The 23,834-nt window shown below is 35.8% G+C and overlaps 1 protein-coding gene across 1 annotated transcript; it reads left to right on the plus strand.

Annotated features, from left to right (window-relative positions):
• The first annotated feature begins 2,446 nt into the window (after positions 1–2,446).
• On the plus strand, positions 2,447–4,692 carry LOC129227858 (zinc finger protein ZFP2-like). The gene is made up of 3 exons (XM_054862477.1): positions 2,447–2,989; positions 3,338–3,493; positions 4,681–4,692. The coding sequence occupies exons 1-3, from the start codon at positions 2,447–2,449 to the stop codon at positions 4,690–4,692; spliced, it is 711 nt and encodes a 236-aa protein (XP_054718452.1).
• Positions 4,693–23,834: the final 19,142 nt, after the last annotated feature.

The following is a 23,834-nucleotide window of genomic DNA, read 5'->3' on the forward strand; positions in this document are numbered from 1 at the left end:
CTTTTGAATAAATAATTTTTAGTTGTGGTTTGACTTTTTATTAGTTAACCGCCGTACGTGGTAACTGATAAACAGATCAATTTGGTCAACGAGTCTATAATTTGACTTATAATGTATAATTTCGTTCGGTTTTTGTTGGGAAGCGTTTCTTGCATAGTTACTAGTGACTTATTACTCTTCTTCTGTTCATCATGTGATGTTGATTGTTCAAAACATCGCACCCCTAGAAGAACAGTGACACAAGTCAAAAATTGTCGATTTTGAGTTATATACATGTCTTGGCGCATTTTTATTAGTTCCATTAGAATGCAAGACTTAATTTCAATGTTTTATAATGTAACTAGAAACTTCCAAACTGGTTTTTCTCGAAAAGTAGTTTTTGGAGTTATGTCATTGTTCTTCTAGTGGTACGACAGGGGTCATTATTAGTCCGGCCAAGATTCAACTTCTGGGTTGGGACTTTCACGGGATTGAAAATAGTCAGGGGTGTTAGTGATCCGTAAATTTTGGGTTGACAATACATTCTAAACCTTTCTCAATGATTTTTGTATGCATATAATATTTTTAAGTATTTTGCAAATGTTTTTTTAAGATGACGTAATAATAGCTGTCTTGATATTCTTTTAATCTTCCAAGTGTGACTCATAAAATATGGTGACTCATAAAATATGGTTTTGAATTCCTAGGTGACCTGAACCTCTTATTTTTCAAGACACAATGAGCGTGTGTCAGTAATTGGGGTGGTGTCAACAATTGGTGCCTTTACCCGACATGTAATTCCGAAATACTTTTCAATGATTTTCATCCCAAGTTTGAGATTTTATTTATTTTAAATTTTTATGTGGCTCTCAATGATAACAATTGAAGTTTGGATGTAACATGAAGGGTGACGTATATAACAAAACCATTCTTCTGCTTGCAAATTCAAAAGAAAAATAAATTTTCTTCAAGAAACTGAAATTTATTCTTTTCACTTACTTGTTTATACAAAATAGCATTTTTAAAATTGAAATTTTTAAGTTGGTAACGGGAGGAAATGAATTATTAATGCAAACAAATATGAGAAAATTTTCTTAAGAAAGATTCATTTTCTTTGTCAAATCCTGGGAAACACCACTGATTAATTTGCAGTCAAACTTTCTTTTTTTATTTTTATATAAATTATTCTAATTCATCCTATTTATTTTCAGGAATCTGGACAGCGTGGTATCAGTTTGTGGGACACTTGATATCTACCACTAAACTCGTTGTTAAAGCACACTGACATTTGGCATTTTATTCAAGCAATGCTGATGAAACACGTTTTGAAATGAATGCAACAAAAGTCATTTCCTTACATTTTAGAACTAGAAATTGAAATAAACAGCTCTTTGGTGGAGAAGATCAAAGAAAAATGGCTGAGTGCAAGTTGAATTGACTTGCAGAGTGCCACAAGCCCAAGCTGCAACAGAGTATTCAATTTCCTTACTAAGAAACATCATCATATATTTTCGAAACAAATCGAGTCAAGATGTCCCTTTCTGTAACTCCTTAAACTAATTTCATGTAGAGACAGACATAGTGCAAAAATACACATTTCCGTAGTCAAAAGTCTGTTTTCTTGGTTGCAGTTTCTTTCGGCTTATACATACTAATGTTTGAACTCTTTCAAAATAGGAATGTCTAATGATATCAGAAGTTGCCATTTTATCCTAAATTTAAAGTTCAGTTCTTTTATACAGTAAAATTTTGTGAACAACTGCTGCTAAAGGGGCAGAGCCATAAAAGGCTAATAGCAGTGTTGAAGAAAGGAAAAAAGTAATCGTTCTGCGCAGACGCTTCTAACAACTTAAGCTTTCAACTTTCGTTTTAGGTTAACATTGTTGATCTATTTAACTCTGACCATAAATATAGGACTATTTGTATGTTTTAGAAAAACTTCATTCTTTTAAATTCTGGTTAAAGTCCTTCACTCAGGGTCTTGAACAAAACTGAAAGTTTCTTGACAAGTTCATTTAGACATTATTTCTTGCTCTTCATCGAGGACCGTCCCTTTGAAACGCAACAGTTGCAAAAAACTGTATTGTTTGTTCCGAAACGTTGTTTCTCTTAAATCGCATTTAAGTATACAAGCAACTTCATACAGACAAAAAACCGTACTCTTGTGTATATTGCATTAAGAAGTTTTCTGTATTAAAAACCTTAACTCAGCATAAGCAAAACCCATAGTGGTGGAAAGGCATATTCTTGTGAGGTTTGTGGAAAGACATTTTCTCGATCCTCATGCCTAAAGGATCACTTAAGATTTCATACTGGTGAAAAAACTTATTCTTGTGAATATTGTCCAGCGAAGTTTTCTGAATTGCAAAGCCTAACCGAGTATAAGCAAATCCATACTGGTGAAAATATGTATTCTTGTGAGGTTTGTGAAAAGACATTTTCTCGATCCTTTGGCCTAATTAGACACATGAGAACCCACACTGGTGAAAAACCTCACGCTTGTGCATATTGTCCAGCGAAGTTTTCTGAATTGCAAAACCTAACCGAGCATGAGAGAGCCCATACTGGGGAAAAACCATTTACTTGTAAGGTTTGTTCAAGGACATTTTCTCGATCCTTTGGCCTAATTAGACACTTAAAAACCCATACTGGAGAAAAACCTTATGCTTGCGAATATTGTTCAAAAGCTTTTACCCAAAAGGCTACCCTAACTAGGCACAAGAGCATCCATACTGGTGAAAAGCTCTATTCTTGTAAAGTTTGTTCAAAGGCATTTTCTCGATCCTCATGCCTAAAGGATCATTTAATAGTTCATACTGGTGAAAAAATATATTCTTGTGAGGTTTGTGAAAAGAAATTTTCTCGATCCTTTAACCTAATTAGACACCTAAGAACCCATACTGGTGAGAAACCTTACGCCTGTGAATATTGTTCGCTGAGGTTTTTTGAATCATCATACTTAATCTCTCATAAGAAAATCCATACTGGTGAAAAACCCTATTCTTGTAAGGTTTGTTCAAAGACATTTTCGCGATCTTTTGACCTAACTAGACACTCAAAAACGCATAGCAGTGAAAAACCATACTCTTGTGAGCATTGTCAAAAGAAGTTTTCTCTACTGAGATACCTTACCGAGCATGAAAAAGTCCATACTGGTGAAAAACCATTCTCTTGCGAAGTTTGTTTGAAGGCATTTTCTCGTTCCTCAACGCTATATACACACTCAAGGACGCATACAGACCACAAGCGTTACGCTTGTGAACATTGTTCAAAGAGTTTTACTGCATTATCAAGTCTAGTGGCTCATTTGAAAATACATACTGGTGAAAAATTATTTTCTTGTGAGATTTGTTCAAAGGCCTTCTCTCAATCCGCGAGCCTGAAGAAACATTTGAGGGTTCATACCGGGGAGAAACCTTATTCTTGCGATTATTGTTCGAAGACATTTACTGAACGGGGAGCCTTAACTAAGCATGAGACGATCCATTCTGGGGAAAAAAGTTATTCTTGTGAGGTCTGTTCAAAGGCATTTTCTCGGTCCGGAACCCTCAGTAGACACTTAAGAATTCACACGGGAGAGAAGCCGTATTGTTGCGATCTTTGTCCAAAGACGTTTTCCGATGTAGGGACATTGACTGCACATAATAGATGCCATACTGGAGACAAGCCCTATATCTGTAAATTATGTTTTGAGAAATTTTCTCAATCTGGAGGCCTGAAAACACATTTGTTGAGAGTTCATAAGGGTGAAAAATCACTGTCTTGTGAACATTGTTCTGAATCCTTTTCTCTTTCAGAACATTTTAAAGCTCATATGAAAATCCATGCCGGGGGACCGTACGATCGTGAGTATTGTTCAGCGGCATTTTATAGTTTTCAATCTCTCAAGAATCATACTAAAGTTCATACGAACCAAATACCTAATGAAACTTGCAGGGAGGTACTGTCGTAATATCCACATTTCAAGACATATTAGGAAAATACATCCTAAGGTAAAACCTTAAATTCATATTTCAACCAAAAAAAAAAAATCATATGATAATCCATATTGGTGCTTATACTGGTTCCGCCAAGGCAATATCATACTGATACCTATATGTACTGACGAACACCATACTTTGTTACTAGACGTTAAATCCCGGTTATCACAAATTTGCCATTTCAACTGCGCTTGCGCGCAAGACTTAGCTTTTTGGGCTTTCTGTTTTAAGATTTCGTGTTGCTTGTTTATATTTAGGCTGAGCTAGAGTCTCAACAAATTAATGAATGCGATTAGAATACTTTCACAGCGATTTCGTGATACATTATATGAATAACTGATAATCTTTATAATGTAAAGAGAAAAATGACACTTCAATATTTATTAGTTTGAAACGTAAAACACGTTGTGTACTTCAAAAATGATTGGAACATGAGTATTGATATCTGTCTTTTGCGGATATTTACGTTAGGCGTAAACAGCTTAGTATTATACATTTTCATTTAGGTTGAGGGTTCGGCTTTGTATTTAAAAATTTGGCCCTGAAAATGGCCTTTGTTTGATAGAAAATCAGACTTTGAATCCATTAATAATTAAGGCGCAAAACTCAATCTTCACTGAGGCCTAAAAACTAAATCAGAGAAAACTTTGTGATTTCTAATTTTTATCAGTTGCCATCTCATATTTATTAACAAATTTAAAATGCTTGTTATTAATTTTAGCAAGATATTTGAAATTAGCAAAGTCCGCGCGCAAGCGCAGTTGAAGTGGCAAATTTGTGATAACTGGGATTTAACGTCGAGTTACTTTGTTTAGGTTCCAAAAATGCTTTCAAAGATTTCGGTACTGAAGAGACACATCGGAACCGGTTTCGGATAGGAAAAAAAATCCTTTACTAGTTAAAAATTTTAGCCAGTAGAGGATAGTTTTGGTGCATTAAATTGTGTATGGATTATCCTGTGTATACAAACAAGTTTTGATAAAAAGGAACTTCCTTTTCATCATTAGTTAATGTTACAAATACTCATTAATACTGTTTTCTAGTTCAACGTTGATTTGAAAACCCCTCTTGGATTTGAATTTGATGCCGTTGTGCCATTCACTTCTATAAACAGTGTTATCGGTGGTGATAGACACTTATGTTTTAAATTTACTATTACTAAAAATAAACTTTACTCCACAGTCAAGAATGTGTACTAATAGTGTCTGTCTATTTTCATACGCACAAAACAAACAGTCCGCTTAATCCGAGGCTTACCTCGAATTAACGTCAATATCGTCTTCAACACGGCCAACTGACGAATTTGAAATCAGATTGGTGAAGTGGATACGATTTTGCTCACGTGACTGTTCGAAAACGAGAGAGGAAGAGGTTTCACCGGTAACCACCTTGGAAGACTTCATGGTGCGATCATTTTCGAAATTGGCGACGAAAGGAAATTACTATTTCTGAGACCGGTTTGATTTCGGTCAAAATTATTCCGCATGGTACATAGTAGAGCTCATGGACTTAAAGTACTATCTAAATACTTAATGGTTCAAATTGAAGTTTAACTATTGCATGTTAGGGGGGTATTTCGATAATTGGGAATCTGGCGATCTTTCTTAATTGGCGTCAATTTGTGGCTCCAGCGCCTGTTCGAGAGGTATTTTTCTTTGCAAATCAAAAGAGATCGGAAACATAGACTAATAATAAAAATAGACCGAGCTATGGCAACCCCTTTGCTGCTCATAAACCAAACCATGTGACTGGTGGATATCCTAGCAACAGCGGGCGTTGATCGTTGCAAACTATCCCCAGGTAGCATTAACTCATCGGATTTTGCTCGGCCGATCATCGACTCCTCCTAAACTCATCGCGTAATGCACGCTGATATCGTTGCGATCAGAATCCGAGAACGGTTTTCGATGAGCTGTTTTTTATCGGAAAACTATATCCTTACGATCAAATTTTCCGATGAAAATTTGCCGAGCTACATTTCATCGGAAAAAGAGATCGTAACGATCAAATTTTCCGATGAAAATTTGTCGAGCTGCATTTCATCGGAAAAAGAGATCGTAACGATGAAATTTTCCGATGAAAATTTGCCGAGCTGCATTTCATCGGAAAAAGAGATCGCAACGATCAAATTTACCGATGAAAATTTTCCGAGCGAAATTTCATCGAAAAACAAAATCGTAACGATCAAATTTTCCGATGAAAATTTGCTGAACTACATTTCATCGGAAAAAGAGATCTTAACGATCAAATTTTCCGATGAAAATTTGCCGAGCTACATTTCATCGGAAAAAGAGATCGTAACGATCAAATTTTCCGATGAAAATTTGCCGAGTTACATTTCATCTTAAAAAAAGTAGGTCGTTTAAATTTTCCAATAAAAATTTTCCCAATCTAAAATTTTTGGAAATCTTCCAACTGTTAAAATAGGATAGGTTTTATTATTTGAATATCCGACTATTTATCAAACGTAAGGCTATACGGATCAACATTTAGGGTTGAGAATCGGAGGAAAAATGACTGAGACTTTGACTCCGAATCCGACTCCTGGATTTTGGAAGGGTTTACTCCAATTTGCTGCAAAATCAATTCAACTTTAACTCCACGATTCCAACGCCGATTACCTCACTGGAATTGCGAACAAAATAAGACTCCGGCTCTTGAATGATTTCTCTCTATCTCCAAAACAATTCCACTCCGTTCTATTTGACTCCCAAAATTACCGACTCCGACTCGGTTTGCGGACAAAATGATCGACTCCGACTCTTCACTAGCTGGCGCCATAAGTATATTCCTTGAATAAAATTCTCACTTTCCTTTCAGAAATCTGTCATAGCCTTGCCACCCGATAGATGGCGCCACAAATGATTTTCGATTTAATACATTATTTCTCACCTTGGAGAGAGCATAACTTGTCTAGTGGTTGGCATATGAATCTCGTATTCCAGAGGTCTAGGGTTCGATTCCCGGAAAGAGCGACTAAGATTGAACTCACGAATCACGCTCATCAAAAATTGTTAAATTAGAAATTAAGTAAACAAGTTATTAAAAAAATAATATATATTAAGTAATTGCCCCAAATGACGTCATCCGAAAATACCCCTCCTGAAAGTTTTCCTCCCACTGTTAATTTTTTTTCCTCCTGCTTGTCCCTATATCGTAGTTGTTACTACTTCGCATCGTATTTTCATCCTAAATTCATCGCCTCGGAACGACACTGCTCGTATATTGCTCCAAATTTCATCGTATTTTCATCCAAAATTTATCACCTCGGAACAGTACTGCTCGTATATTGCTCCAAATCTCATCGTATTTTCATCCAAAATTCATCGCCTCGGAACAGCACTGCTCGTATATTGCTCCAAATCTCATCGGTTTCCGATGATCGGATTCTACTATTGCCGATGAGACATATTGGAGCAATTTCCGATGAAAACTCATCGGAATCCGATCATCAACCGATCAAAGTTTGATCGGATTTCGATGAACGGCCGATCATCGGCCGATGAGTTGATGCTACTCGGGTCAACGCCCGCGAGAAATAAAATAAATAGAATTGATGGATCACGGAAGAATGATCTTTTATGGAGTCCGATTTGAAAATTTGTTATTCTAAGTTGTAAATATTTTTTTAATATAGTGAGTTTTTCGTTTAGATAGTACCATGCATTTTCTTTAGTCAATTTCAATAACTCTCTAACCCGAGTAGCATCAACCCATCGGCCGATCATCGGCCGTTCATCGAAATCCGATCAAACTTTGATCGGTCGATGATCGGCCGATGATCGGATTCCGATGAGTTTTCATCGGAAATTGCTCCAGTATGTCTCATCGGCAATAGTGGAATCCGATCATCGGAATCCGATGAATTTTGCTCCCTATACCGATGAGATTTGGAGCAATATACGAGCAGTGCTTTTCCGAGGCGATGAATTTTGGATGAAAATACGATGAGATTTGGAGTAATATACGAGCAGTGCTGTTCCGAGGCGATGAATTTTGGATGAAAATACGATGAGATTTGGAGTAATATACGAGCAGTGCTGTTCCGAGGCGATGAATTTAGGATGAAAATACGATGAGAAGTAATAACAACCACGATATAGGGACAAGCAGGAGGAAAAAAAAAATAACAGTGGGAAGATGGGTCCGCCATCTTGGATGATCACGTGACACGTCCGCCATCTTTAAAACTTTCAGAAGGGGTATTTTCGGATGACGTCATTTGGGACAATTATTTAATATACTTTAATTCTTTTGATAACTTGTTCAGTTAATTTCGAATTTAACAACTTTTGATGAACGTGATTCATGAGCTCAATCTAATTCACTTTAACCGGGAATCGAACCCTAGACCTCTGGAATACGAGATTCATATGCTAACCACTGGACAAGCAAAGCTCTCTCCAAGGAGGAAAATAATGTATTAAATAGAAAATCATTTGTGGCGCCATCTATCGGGGGGTAAGGCCATGACAGATTTCTGAACGGAAAGTGAGAATTTTATTCAATGAATATACTTGTGGCGCCAGCTAATGAAGAGTCGGAGTCGATCATTTTGCCCGCAAACCGAGTCGGAGTCGGTAATTTTGGAAGTCAAATTGAACAGAATGGAATTGTTTTGGAGATAGAGAGAAATCATTCAAGAGTCGGAGTCTCATTTTGTTCGCAATTCCAGTGAGGTAATCGGGGTTGGAATCGTGGAGTTAAAGTAGAATTGATTTTGCAGCAAATCGGAGTAAACCCTTCCAAAATCCAGGAGTCGGATTCGCAGTCAAAGTCTCAGTCATTTTTCCTCCGATTCTCAACCCTGAATGTTGATCCGTATAGCCTTACGTTTGATCAATAGTCGGATATTCGAATAATAAAACTTATCCTATTTTAACAGTTGGGAGATTTCCAAAAGTTTTAGATTGGGAAAACTTTTATCGGAAAATTTAAACGACCTACTTTTTTTAAGATGAAATGTAACTCGGCAAATTTTCATCGGAAAATTTGATCGTTACGATCTCTTTTTCCGATGAAATGTAGCTCAGCAAATTTTCGTCGGGAAATTTGATCGTTACGATCTCTTTTTCGGATGAAATTTCGTTCGGCAAATTTTCATCGGAAAATTTGATCGTTACGATCTCTTTTTCGGATGAAATTTCGCTCGGCAAATTTTCATCGGAAAATTTGATCGTTACGATCTCTTTTTCCGATGAAATGTAGCTAGGCAAACTTTCATCGGAAAATTTGATCGTTACGATCTCTTTTTCCGATGAAATGTAGCTAGGCAAATTTTCATCGGAAAATTTTATCGTTACGATCTCTTTTTTCGATGAAATGCAGCTCGGCAAATTTTCATCGGGAAATTTGATCATAAGGATATAGTTTTCCGATAAAAAACAGCTCATCGAAAACCGTTCTCGGATTCTGATCGCAACGATATCAGCGTGAAATACGCGATGAGTTTAGGAGGAGTCGATGATCGGCCGAGCAAAATCCGATGAGTTGATGCTACCTGGGAAGCAATTAAAGATGCAAGCGCCCAAAAAGAATCGGCAAATGGTAAGATTTTTACCTACAATTTCAATTTAAGATACCGATTAGTACATTTTTGCGTTAACGCAAAACGTTTACGCCATTACGTTCACGCCAACGCTGACGTAGCAAGTTCCAAATGAAATAAAAGTTACTGAAAACTGTGATCAAAAACTAATTACCAATGTCAAAATAATGCATAACTAAAAGAAAAACAGTTCAATCTCTGCAACTGGTAAAAACATTATAATGAAAACACATTACGTCTTAAAATACATGTCGAGTGCCAAACTATAGATAATTGTGCCATCTAGCAACCATGCTGCCAAAGTTTTTGCCAAGCCTTCCACCAGTCACATGATGTATCCATTAACCAATTTTTTCATCAGCAAGTCTAGGAAAGCTAGGTCTACTCTTATTATTAGTCTATGATCGGAAAATCTATTTACATAGGGTTACTATAAATCAGCAGCGTTACCAAAATAAAATTATTTACGCCTAAAATGAGACGACCGTGCCAAATTCCGAATTATCGAAATATCCCCCATGTTAGGAATGTAACTTTTCTAAATAGATGTGAAACAGTGTGAGGAGAAAGTTCATTTTTATTTTGTGGTTTAGTTGAAACTCTCTTTTTCCCGACTCCTTATAAATTTTAATTTCAGCCTTTCATTTCCTTACCTGTCGTTGTTCTGTTATTTATTTCTTGGACATATAGATACATGTGTTAAAATTCATGAAATAAACTGGTTGAGTTGTATTATTTTGATGTACTGATGTTATACTGTGATTAAAAGTCATTCTGTGGAATTTTATCATTGTCTTAATTTTATTTTATTATTTTTATTCATTCAAATAGCCTAGAAAACCCCCACGGGGGGAGGGGAGGGAAGGAAAAAAAAGTATAAAACTTAAAAAATGTGTAGGAAGCGAAAAAAAATATTTAATAAATTATTATTTTAAAAAGAAGAACTTTAGATAAAATTTACTTTGAAGAGCCTTCGGCTATAACCATTATGGTACTCCCGTTGGAGGAAGCCACATCTCTCGTACATCCACGCAACCATCTTCTGCGTCAAAATAAAGCCACGCCCCCAACAGAGGAACTATCAACATAGCACACCAGAGGATAAGGGGCAGGGCCCCAGGTGCCTCAAGCAACGAACTTATATTTCCGTGGCATTCTGTGTAAAACTAAAATGTGATTGAAAATAATCTTACTTTGTGCTATCTCAAACTTCATGTGCTTGTTATTTATGTATATACCAGTGCCTGGCTTTGCTCTACTTCAGTATAATTGGCGCTCTGTTAGAAGAGTAGGAAACATTGAATTCGTATGTCATAGGAAGGGCAGTAAATTCAAAGAGCAAGTTAAAACTTCCAGAATGTGCACCTCATCTGGGAGTTTAGGCACGTGTTTTCAGTTGCAATTTATTTTTCATTGCAAGCAAACCACGACGTTCACCAGTGCTTGATTGTAGAAACCCAATCTTTGCTTGTTTCCTACCTGTTTTGAAGTGTATTCGTTCAAGAACGAACGACAACAATCCTGAGTTGCACTATAAGTCATTAGACGCTATTAGTGAGCTAGAACTCGCTTGTAGTTTCTAACAAAATCAGTGAAATCATGCAGTGCATTGCCCATGAACAAGTGCTCCAACTTCATACGTCATCTAGAGTTACACGATGCACATGAGAGTTACCAACTCTGATCCTGAACAAGTGGGCAGTTTAAACAAATGTGCCCTGTAAAAAAAAATAATAATTTGAATTTTGACATCTTGAATTCAAATTATGTTTTTCGCAATCACGAGTGTGCGTATATAGGCGTGTGTGTTTGTGTGGGGGGGGTATGTGTTTGTGTGTAGGGGCGTATGTGTGTGCAGGCATGTGTGTTTGTGTCTGTGTGCTGGCATAAGTGTGTGGGTAGTTGTGTGTATGAATGTGTGTGTGTGGGGGGTATGTGTATGTGGGCATATGTGTTTGTGTCTGTGTGCAGGCATGAATGTGTGGGTAGTTGTGTGTATGTTTTTGTGTGTATGTGTGGGTGTCTGTATGTATGTGTTTGTATGTGTGTATGTGTTTGTATGTGTGTATGTGTTTGTATGTAGGTGTGTGTATGTGTTTGTGTGCGCGTGTAGTTGTGTATGTATGCGCGTGTGTGTAAGGACATGGTTGCAACCTGGAGACGGCTTTCGCTGTAGGAGCAGCATCGTGAGGAGCCCGTCGACGGTGATGTTGCGTTGGGTGGCGGTGGGAAAAATCAAAAGACACCAAAAACAGTCAAGTGAGAACACTAAGCAATCGTTATTGCTCAAAAAACACACACACATTATAACAGAGATTAGGAAAAGAAAATCTCGGTATACTGGTCGTCTGACTTTTTTAGGCCTTCACTTTAACGTAGTCCACATAAACGTGTGACTTTTATTAAACTTATGGTGTTTAATTCGTTTAGCAAAATGAAAGATCATTTCATTTTCTTTTGCAAGCTGATTATTCATGCATAATTTAAGGCGCCAAAAGTACCCTCCGCACATGATTCGTTACCAGGCTAATTAATAAGTTTAAAAATGGCTACCTTCAGATAATCAGACCATAGACTAATAATAAGAGTAGACCGAGCTATGGCAACGCTTTTGCTGCTCATAAACTAAACCATGTGACTGGTGGATATCCTAGCAACAGCGGGCGTTAATCGTAGCAGTCGATCAATGCCAGCGCGAAATAAAATAAATAGAATTGATGGAACACGGAAGAATGATCTTTTATGGAGTCCGATTTGTAAATTTGTTATTCTAAGTTGTAAATATTTTGTTAATATAGTGAGTTTTTCGTTTAGATAGTATTGTGCATTTTCTTTAATCAATTTCAATAACTCTCTAAGCAATAAAAGATGCAAGCGACCAAGAAGAATCTGCAAACGGTAAGATTTTTACCTACAGTTTTAATTTACGATACCGATTAGTACATTTTTGCGTTAACGCAAAACGTTTACGCCATTTCGTTCACGCCAACGCTGACAGCTCCAAATGAAATAAAAGTTACCGAAAACTGATCAAAAACTGTTACTAATGTCGAAATAATGCATAACTAAAAGAAAAACAGTTCAATCTCTGCACCTGGAAGTTTTTTTTAATGAAAACACATTACGTCTTAAAATACATGTCGAGTGCCAAACTATAGATAATGCTGCCATCTAGCAACCATGCTGCCAAAGTCTTCGCCAAGCCCTTCCACTAGTCACATGATACATCTATGAACCAATTTTCTTTATCAGCAAGAATGAGAAAGCTCGGTCTACTCTTATTATTAGTCTATGAATCAGACTTTATATTCGCTGGGATAAATTCTGTACCTAGAAGCCAGACCAACGCAAGTCACATTATCACTAGTTAGCAAGAAAGCGGAAAAGCTTTTGTTTGGTGCATACAAAGGTTGGGACTAAAGCTGTTATAACACTAGTAAATAATCAGGAGAGACCGAGGCAAGATGACGAATGTCTTAATTTTTTCCGTTTTCCACTCGGTAACAGCATCAACTGGATAGTATTGGCTCTCCTATCCGCTGTTCGTTCAGTAATAGTATTTAGGTGTGAAATCGTCATATTTGTGTTAGTTCTGAAGCTCTGATTGTTTATATACATAATAAATTTAATGCATGTGTAAATAAGCTCTGCTACAGGTACAGGTCAGATATATCGTGTCTGTTTAGTATTTACTAGCTGCTTTGCCCGGTCCAGCTTGAAAATAAAAATTGTGTCAAGTGACGTATATTCAACAATCAGGCGTAAAAAATAAATTTAAAAAACACCATGATTTCCTTTCCAAACAATGACGACAATATTAAAATACTTTTAAGAAATTAAAATAAAATGAGAAAGATGGATTTAAAAAGCGTAACCATGGAAACACAAAATAAAATAAGTTTAAGGAATTTAAATGCGAAAGAAAATGGTTCACAATTTGAATGGAATCGAGATTTCTTAAACTTGATTTAAAAAGGCTTGTAACTTTTTTTCCTTTCGAGATAAAAGCTCTTTTTTTCAACCAAAGGTCGAGTTAGATCTGGAGTAAAAAACGTCGCTTTTTCCAATGGCTTCAAAAAGGAAGCTGTGGGACAATTCCTTCACTTTTTATTGATTTACTTAATGAAGAAAGAAGTACCTAAATTTCTGCTAAGTCTAAAAAAATTCGAGCTAAAAACGCAAATAACTCCCGCCATAATAAAGTTAGAGCATTGAAACAAATTGAGTAGAACGCGGAAAATTCTACCCTTTCTAACGATATGTAATACTACTATTTGCGAGTAATTTTTCACCCCCATATTCGGGAATTTATGTGAAAATTGGAAGTAAATTGGAATAAAAAAGGAACTATGCATCGAATTTTATTCGAACTGTTCTGCAAACCTTCTCAGGACTTAAAGGAACAAACTGTGAAAATTTCAGCGAAATCGACCGGGTAGTTCTCGAGTTTTGCGAGTTCAAACACACAGACGCTTTTTGGGGACTTCATTTTATACTATGTAGAGATGAGTAGCTTAGTTTAGATACTACCTATTACCATGAATAAATGTCAATTAATCACCTTCCTTTATGGCAATGAAGACGAATTCTTCTAAACAGGTAGTCCGGGGCATGATGACGTGCCAAAGATAAGCTCGTCATATTGCCCCGTGTTTCGAATTTTTTAAATTCACTATGTTGGCTCTTCTAATAAATCCTGTAAACCCTTATGTCTGTATGTTTGTTCACGCGACCTTATGTCTTTATCTCCTCTGGGACTTATTGACATTCATAAATCTCACGTAACTTTGCAGGCAATCTTATATTGCAGAGAAAGAAACATTACCATGGTTGGGTTGCCGCCCCACACATCGCATCGTCTCTAGCCCCTTATGTGTCATTTGTTTGCCCATCAAAAACCTATTAATAGTCAATGATGTGACAACTTTATGGTCATTCATCTACGACAAACTATCACAGACAATAATATTAGTGTAATATATAGACTGAGGCGAAAACGCATTGTAGTAAGAGGCTTGTTCTGGCTAATCCTCTCTATTACAAAATTATAACGAACTACCTAATACAAATGATGTTTCCATTTCAAGCAGGGCTGTGGGGGTTTGTTACGATTCGGCGCGACCGTTTCGGCGCGACCGTTTCGGCGCGGCCGTTTCGGCGCTGGCCGATTCGGCGCTGACCGTTTCGGCGCCGGCCGTTTTGGCGCCAGATTTTTGCATTCTGAACTTTATGAATTTCAGAAATTTTAGTTCAAAGAAGGAAAAAGATTTCTGGAAGAAGAATGTGAATTTAGCGCACTAGAAGCTAGTTAAAATTTATTTTAAAATTTACAGCGGGGGAAAAGAGAGGCCATATGTGATCCACGTATGTTTTACTGCGATAACATAAAAGAAAATATCTTGAAAAATTAGAAAATAATGCCAGTACCAGTCCTACCTCTTTGTCGATTTATTTTATTTTATTTTTATTTTTTTTTTAAATCAATGCTGAGCCGTTTTGTGTTTCTGTGGTGATTACTTCTTTGTTGTAGCAGCTATTGGAAATAATTTCATAAGTCTTCTTCACGTGAAGACACGTTTCAAACTAACCAAAAAGCTCGACTTAACTATTACAAACCCATGTACGGACATCAAGGTAAATTTAGGGCAATGTTTGATTTTTTTTATTGACTAAAAAATCATTTACTTTTTAAAGTTAGTTCTAAACACTATTATTTTTCTGTAATCAATTTATGAATTTTTTGTATATTACTTTTTTAAAAAAAAGTCTTATTATTATTATTGTTATTTTTTATTATTGCCTTTTTTTTGTTACGAAATAGTCAGTCGACAGTTTAGTGCTATAGAACAGTTACAGGAACTAAAAAGACACAAAATATTTTATTTTTATTCAAAAAATAAGTTTAAAATATTTTTTGTTCATTATATTAGTCTTTATGAAACTTAAAAGCAATAAATAATAATAATCTTCACATAATAAAAATTTTTCTTGTCTATCCTGTATTTAAAGCACACTACACAACTTAACTTTGTAGAGAACAGGGTTACGTGTGAGTTTCTCAACACGTTAACTTTTTCCAATAAAAAATATAAAAAATTCATCTTATTATTAGTTGACATTTTTTAATTTTTTATAGAAAAGATATTTAATTAAGTGCACAAATTAATGATCAGCAACGAAAAAACAATCAATTTAAATTGAATGAGTTTTATATTTACATTTCATAGAAAAATGTCAATGCTGTTTCCTAACTTATCTACTTCGAAAAATTATGAAGATGTTTTTAAACTTACATGTTATCACATAATAATAAAAAAGAAAACAAAATACACCTTTAAAAATATTACTTCATAAAACTTTTTACAAAACTTAAAAAAAAAACAAAAGATATCTTGAATTTTGAAGCAAAGTTTGGCAGATTTACATGCTGACAATTTCGATTTTTGAACAGGTCGTATTGAAATGAACCGCGCCGAAACGGTCGCGCCGAAACGGCCGCGCCGAAATGGGTTTCGCGCCGAAACGGGCGCGCCAAAACGGCGGCGCCGAAACGGCCGCGCCGAATAGTCTCATTCCGGGGCTGTGGAGTCGAAGAGTCGGAGTCGGACTGATTTTGGGGTTAAGGAGTCGGAGTCGTTCGGAAACATTTCGACTCAGACTCCGGTTTCTTTTTTTTCTTTAATTTTCACTGACTCTCTTTGCATTTTTAAAAAAACTGACTACCAATTAATTTGATTACATGTACAAATGCCTACTTAAGAAAATAACTGTCATTGGGACAACCAGCTAGCTTGATTGTTTATCGAACTTTCTGTGACAGCTACCTACGCCGTTTCCTAGTTTGCTTGTTTTCTAACTTTATTTAACTGATAGCAACTGTCAGCAAACTGTTTTGTTGCCTAAGATTTTCTAAGTACTCACTTCTAAATAAAAATAATACTATACTTTGTACCTCGATCGTAGTCATAAAATAGTAAAAGGAATGTATGTAACGCTTGAGAAAGTCCGGAAACTTCTGATTGTGCTTGGAACATTGAAATTAGTGAAATACACCACCAGCTCAGTCATTTCCGGACGAGTGACCGAAGCAATGGCTCGGTTCAACTCGACGATTGAACGCGAGGCAAGGTATATTCAGTAAATTACCGCCCACTAGCCAGGGCTAAAGCAGAAATACGTGAATTACCATGCCTAGCGTTCTGTCTTCGAGTTGAACCGAACTATTGCTTCGGTCACTCGTCTGGTCTGCTAATTCTATATTAGCTACCAGTTTGTTTCGCACTCTTGGCTTCCTTAAGAGGTTTTCCATCTCCAACTCAGTCACTTTCCTATGCCGGGCTGATGAGTGCTAATAAGCACGAAACTGCAGGCTACGGCTGGAATTGACTGAGCTGGTGGTGTATTTCTCATATTTCTGCTTTAGCCCTAGCTAATGGGCGGTAATTTACTGAATATACCTTGCCTCGCGTTCAATCTTCGAGTTGAACCGAACCATTGCTTCGGTCACTCGTCTAGTCAGTGCTAATTATGTATTAGCTACCAGTTTGTTTCGCACTCTTGGCTTCCTTACGAGGTTTTCCATCTCCAGCTCAGTCACTTTCCTATGCCGGGCTGATGAGTGCTAATAAGCACGAAACTGCAGTCCTCGGCTGGAAATGACTGAGCTGGTGGTGTATTTCACGTATTTCTGCTTTAACCCTGGCTAATGGGCGGTAATTTACTGAATATTGAAATTAATGTTAGCACGAAAGCGCAAATCCAAAAAATCCGATAAAATATAATTTTTTTTTTAAATCTTAAGACTTTATGTAAGAAAGCTGTGTTATCACTGAAAAATATAAAATAAAATTAGTTCATGATTAATTGGTTACAACACTCAGTAATTGTAGTTGATCCTAAAATTTTCATACTAGGGTTGATTCTGAAGCTGCCAATAAAATTAAAATTAAAAATTGTGCCAAGAAATGTAGGTGTAGTAAAAGCTGTTCGTACAAAGCTGTATACCGCCGCATTTTATGTAAAATTTGTTCCAGACGTACATGTACTCAACCTCTCTACCCAATAGTGCAATATTTGTGTTGAAACTTTTAAGATGAAATTCAAGATTTATTATTGGGGAAATTTTTCAGAATTAAAGTATTTCAATTTTATAAACTCTGAAATTAAGTTGAGATGTCACCCACGAGATAGGTGTCACCCGGGAGGGGGAGGGGGGACCGCTCCCTCTCAAGAAAAGTCTTTTGACTTAGCAAAAAAGTTTTTTTTTTTCTATCCAAACTCTTTCTCTCACTCTTCTCTGTGCTTTCAAAAATTGAAAGCGCAGGATTTGATCAACATCTATTTGTTAAACATTAAAGGGGAGCAATTGATCCTTTTCATTTTTTTAATGGGATTTTTAAATAATCTCACTTTAGAAATCACAACTATTTAATAATTGGATTTTCAAATTGAATTTCTAACGTTGTATGCATTTTAGGTTTACAATAAAATACAACGCGAAAATTTTATAAAAAGGAATTAATATTTCAATCTCTATTTTGGGGGCAAAATAGAGATTGAAATACTAATTCCTTAAAAATAAATTTAAAAAAAAAAAGCCGGAGTCGGACGTTTTAAAATCCTGGAGTCAGAGTCGGCCATTTTTCTTCCGACTCCGCAGCCCTGGTTTCAAGGTCATCCGCTTTCGGTCCATATTCAAGCTACCACACTTATATTAACTTTAACATTATAGTACGTCTGTCTCCTCAGAGATGGCAGCACCACACTTTTTGTTTGGAAAAAATCAAGGAGGATCTCTCTTCTATACTCCTAGGAAAAAATAAGTAACAGTTCAACGAGAGTTTAATTTAAAGTTTTGACGTATCTGATTATTATACATAGTGGTACCCGCACAGCTTTGCCCGTAATAGAAAAATGAAAAGGTCTTTTGGTTCGCCTGTATATTTACAAATAAGACATGGTGAATTTTCTCGCCAATTGGCTTGTACCCATGGTACGGTTCCACGTTATGATAATTTCATATCTCGTCAATTGGATTGTGCCCACGTTACGGTTCCACGTTATGATAATTTCGTAATTTACTCGTCCATCTTATGCTAATTTTGTTCTTAAAATTGGAATAGGAAAAGTACCACATCGAATTTTCGAAAAATCACTTCGAGGTGCACACCCCCATGCTACAAACTAACTTTGTGCCAAATTTCATGAAAATCGGCCGAACGGTCTAGGCGCTATGCGCGTCACAGAGATCCAGACATCCAGACATCCTCCGGACATCCATTTCAGCTTGATTATTCGTAAAGATGATTCATTTTTCAAAATGCATTTCAAAATGTAAGTGCAAAATTTTACTAACACAATTCGTTTTTCGTTCCAAGTATACCTAAGACCCGAAGTTAAACTGTGCTCCACATCATTTAGAAATCGGGTCTACGGGGGGAAAATGCGTGATGATATTGACTGAATACAACTATACAGGTTTTAAAACATTTATTTTAAACACACTTTTTGCATCACATACAGAAATAAAAAAAGATTTTTCATTTGAACGCACAAAAAATTGTTACGAATTTTTGCGAGCAATCCCGAAAAGGAAGAAAAAAGCAATTTGCTTTGGTAATAAGCACATAATCAATCGCTGATGTGAGCTTTGGCTAAAACATTGACACTTTTTGGCCAAAGTTTTCACTGACCCAACGTTGATTTATTTATTTATTTTTTAAATATTTAAAAAGATAATACTCAAGATTAAAGGAGCTATAATAAAATTAGAGAGCGAAAAACCAACACAATTAATGTACTTTTGAGTGAAGAAAAGTAAATTTACTTCGAATGAGGACGCATAGTTAATTTTTTTTATTTTCAGAACATTTTGAGCCAATTGAATATTGATCGGTTTTTTAAAATTATTTGTTTTGAAGTGTTCAGAAACTATTTCGTAAAGCATTCACTATATCGTCCTTATGAATAGTTGAGATTACATTGGTTCTTCATTAAGTTACCGTTATATAGGGTTCTCTACTTGTTGTCTCTTCCCCGCTTCTTTTTTTCTTTGTATTATTCTTTTTTTTATTTGATTGATGACTGATTTTATGATAATGTTTTGACTGATATCTTTGATAATGTTTTGAGCTTTTGAATGTATTAACGTGATTCGACATCGAAAAGTGAATAACATTATGTTAGTTTCCTTAATTGTAATTATATTTTAAATCGTTGATAGAACTAATGGATGTTTCGTACTATAGTTTTTCTACTGACTGAGGACTGATTCTATGAACCAATTTGTTGATTTTTTGACTGTTTTATCAATCTTATTCTTTCGACACCTAAAAAAGTAAATAACCTCATGCTAAATAAAAAAAATATATATATATAACAGCGTTAAATCATACAACTTGCAGAGAACTGCAGACACATGGTTCGGAATTTTAAAGAACCCTTTTTTCAATGGGGTTGTTTCCTTCAGTCAAAAGTAGTACTTTTTGTCACTGAAATTGATAGAATAAGCAAAATAAATAAATAAATAAATAATAATTAATTTGAATTTTGACTTCTTGAATTCAAATTATGTTTTTCGCAATCACGTGTTTTTTTGCGTGTGTGCAGGCATGTGTGTGTATGTGGGTATGTGTGTGTATATATGTGTAAGTGTGTGTGTATATATGTGTATGTGTGTGTGTGTAGGCGTGTGTGTGGGTATGTGTGCATGTGTGTGTAGGCATGCGTGTGTGTATGTATGCGTGTAGGATATGAACGCAACCTGGAGACGGTTTTCGCTAGAGGAGCAGCATCGTGAGGCCGGTCGACGGTGGTTCTGCAGAGGGTGGCGAGGGGAAATTAAAATCAAAACACGCCAAAAACAGTCAAGTGAGAACAATAAGCAATCGTGATTGCTCAAAAAATAACATGGACCCAGAAAATACTTTCATTTTCCCAACAGTTATTTTGTAATTAATTTTTTTAGGTGTCCGATTTTTCAAACAAGGCGTGGTCTTGATGACGTCACAAATGATGCTCTTTGGCGCATCTTTCTATCGCGTTTCCACGTTATGATAATCAAGAAGCGAATTAAAATTGCGCTCTACGCATGCTATCAACCCTATCGTTGCCAGTACACGTAAATAAAGATGCAAATTAAATATTTTGCTCTGTGAATGGCAACACTGAATGGCATTTTTATCATTTGTGATGTCATCGGCAGAAGTATAAACAATGAAAGCATACCGATTTAAGTAATTTTTAAAAAATATTAAACTGAAACAAATTGTTTAAAAAATGGTCAGATCCTATGTTTTTGAGCATACTCTTTCAGAAAAAAATACCTTTAAAATTTTGGAAACGACCCCATTAGAGGTGGGCAATGTCGTTCTTTTTTATGATCCCTTCAACAGAGAACCGTTCGTTCTTTTGATACGTTCCTTTAACTCGTTCATTTGAACAACTTCGTTCATTTTAAAAAGTTGCAGGTGATCTCGATGCACGACATACTCACGTACATTCGAAATGTTTCATTGTAACAGTAATATAATTTGAAGGAAAAATATATAAAATCATCTAAAAGTAAGAAAATATGCCTATGAAAACGAGCTGATGTGTGCATCACATGACTTCCTTTCACTCCAATTTAATGTCATTTCCCCATTATTGGCAATTTTAATGTGATTCAATTGTTTACTCTCTAAATATCACCAACAGTGGACAAATTGAAACAGATTAAATAAATAAATAAATTTAAAAAATCGCCAAAAATTTGTCACCAAGTTGGCGACAACCCCCGAGTAATTAACTCGGGGGTCGTCAAAATGGATATTTCGGGTGTCTGTACGTTCCTAGGCATATATCCACGTGTGATCGGGTCGAAAAAAAAACTCAACATTCATTCGGTCGTGAGAAAAATGGAAATTAAAGCCGATTTTTGAGTGAAAATTTTTTCGCGAATACAATACAGTACAACCTCGATATCTCAAATCTCTCGGGACGGGGAAAAATTTCGAGATATCAAGTTTTCCAGTTATCAAGGTTTTTAAAAAAATACACTAGTAACTCTCACATTTACACTCGCGTACGCTATATGCATTTATATATGTATTATGGGACCACTTCGAAATACGATCAATAAAGTAGTCTTCAATATTTCACTAGATTTGAAATTTTCTGTCGAAAGTGCACAGGATAAGATTTTGAAATGAACAACAATTTCAACTTGTTTTTTTCACCTAAATATTTAAAAATTCTAATTTTATCTTTAACCAGTTACCTCACATTCAAAAAGTTTTCAGCAGCCATTTTGTAGGAGTTAAAAAAGTTGAATGATGAAAATGAGAAACGCATTTTCCGTTTTCGCTTGAAAACTGCCGACGGACGAAAAATCGAACCCCTTTCCTCAAAGTGAACATGTTCGAGAAAAATGCACAAAGATTCTAAACTCTGGGGAATACACTGCACCCCCTTCATGCTAACACTCCCCTATTATCTTGCCCCAATCCCCTATTCACAAAATTTCCAAGAAAAGGAATGAAAAACGTTAAGCAATTGTCTCTGGAACTGGTTTTACTACAAAAATTGCCAAAGCAAAACGACAATTGAATCTTGCTTCAGTGCAAAAATTTCGACATATCAAGGGTTTCGAAAAATAAATTTCGAGATAACTATGGAAAATACATAGGGATTTTTATAGAAAATGCTGGGGAAAATTTTTGTTTCGAGACATCAAGGGTTTCGAGATATGGAGGTTCGAGATATCAAGGTTTGACTGTACTTCCTTTTTTGTAAAAGAAAGTAAAAATAAAAAACACTTTATTCAGGTTTAGATGCATGAAACAGTTATGGTTCATTTTGTAAGATATTTCTCAGTTGCCGAATGGCGAGATTTGTTTTCCATTCCAAAATTCACAGGATCCTTTCAGCATGTCACAAAATTAAGTTATTAAATTTTACTGTATAAAAGTAAATAAACTGTTTGGGACGTCAGAAAATTCAGAAAACTGAACTTACGTGAAATAGTGCACTAATTCCAAATAGAAATATATCTCCAAGTGTAGTATGGTTACAGGTGAACATAAAGCAAAAAATAATTTTGAATGTATATTTTAGGTTACGTTTAAAAAAATGTAAGTCAGGAAACAAATAAAAGAGATAATTACAAACAAAAAAAAGAAGAAGAAAGAAACAGGAATATAAAACACTAGAATAAAGAAATGTTGGTTTAAACTCTGTACGTTAACTGTACATAACTTAGCAATAATATTATGATCATAAAACGCCTACTATTTAAATAAAAACTGGTGTAAGTTGTCGAAACTGACCTTTTTTTGACCCCAAAACAAACATCTGTCCACCATAACATCTACCCAAAAGAAAGAGGTTCGTCCTTCAAATTTTTCCAGCCAAAATATCCAACTAGGTACAGCACTGTATACATATATATAGTACTAGTGGTACCCGCACGGCTTTGCCCATAATAGAAAAATTAAAAGATCTTTTAGTTCGCCTGTATATTTACAATTAATGTATGGTGAATTTTCTCGCCAATTGGCTATTGTACCCATGTTACGGTTCCACTTTATGATAAGTTCGTAATTTACTCGTCCATCTTATGATAGTTTTGTTCTTAAAATTGGAATAGAAAAAGAACCACATCGAATTTTCGAAAAATCGCTTCGAGGTGCACCCCCCCCCCTGCTACTAACTAACTTTGTGCCAAATTTCATGAAAATCGGCCGAACGGTCTAGGCGCTTTGCGCGTCACAAAGATCCAGACATCCTCCGGACATCCAGATATCCTCCTGACATCCTGACATCCAGACAGAGAGACTTTCAGCTTTATTATTAGTGAAGATTACCAATAAAAGTAACAACAAATATACTGGTAGCTCAGCCGGAGTACCGGATAACTTAATTTAAAAAGACTCATCTAAATATTGGGGAGCATCAAAATTATTCCACAGTACCAATGAGAAGAGAGAGAGAGAAAAAAAAAAGCAACACTTTTTTTAATGGGGGAAAAAATAGACAGTAATAATACCCTTTTAAAAAATCTCTGGGTATTGAATGTAAAATAAGCGACTTGGAAATCGTCAAGCAAGTGAAAAATGGATACATTGGAAAATTGAAAATGATCTGCAGCGAGTAAAGAAAAAGCTTTACTAATAATAAAGCTGAAAGTCTCACTGTCTCGATATTACCTGGATCTCTGTCAGGATCTCTGTGACGCGCATAGCGCCTAGACCGTTCGGCCGATTTTCATCAAATTTGGCACAATATTAGTTTGTAGCATGGGGGTATGCACCTCGAAGCGATTTTTCGAAAATTCGATTTTGTTCTTT

The sequence above is a fragment of the Uloborus diversus genome, chromosome 8 (genome assembly GCF_026930045.1).
Source record: "Uloborus diversus isolate 005 chromosome 8, Udiv.v.3.1, whole genome shotgun sequence".
Classification (NCBI taxonomy): domain Eukaryota; kingdom Metazoa; phylum Arthropoda; class Arachnida; order Araneae; family Uloboridae; genus Uloborus; species Uloborus diversus.

What these genes read in the sequence shown, in the direction of transcription:
- LOC129227858 (XM_054862477.1), top strand. Translation starts at nt 2,447, where the DNA reads ATGAGAACCCACACTGGTGAAAAACCTCACGCTTGTGCATATTGTCCA. An exon ending in AAAAACCCTATTCTTGTAAG is followed by an intron (nt 2,990 to 3,337) that starts GTTTGTTCAAAG and finishes ATTTGTTCAAAG; the next exon opens with GCCTTCTCTCAATCCGCGAG.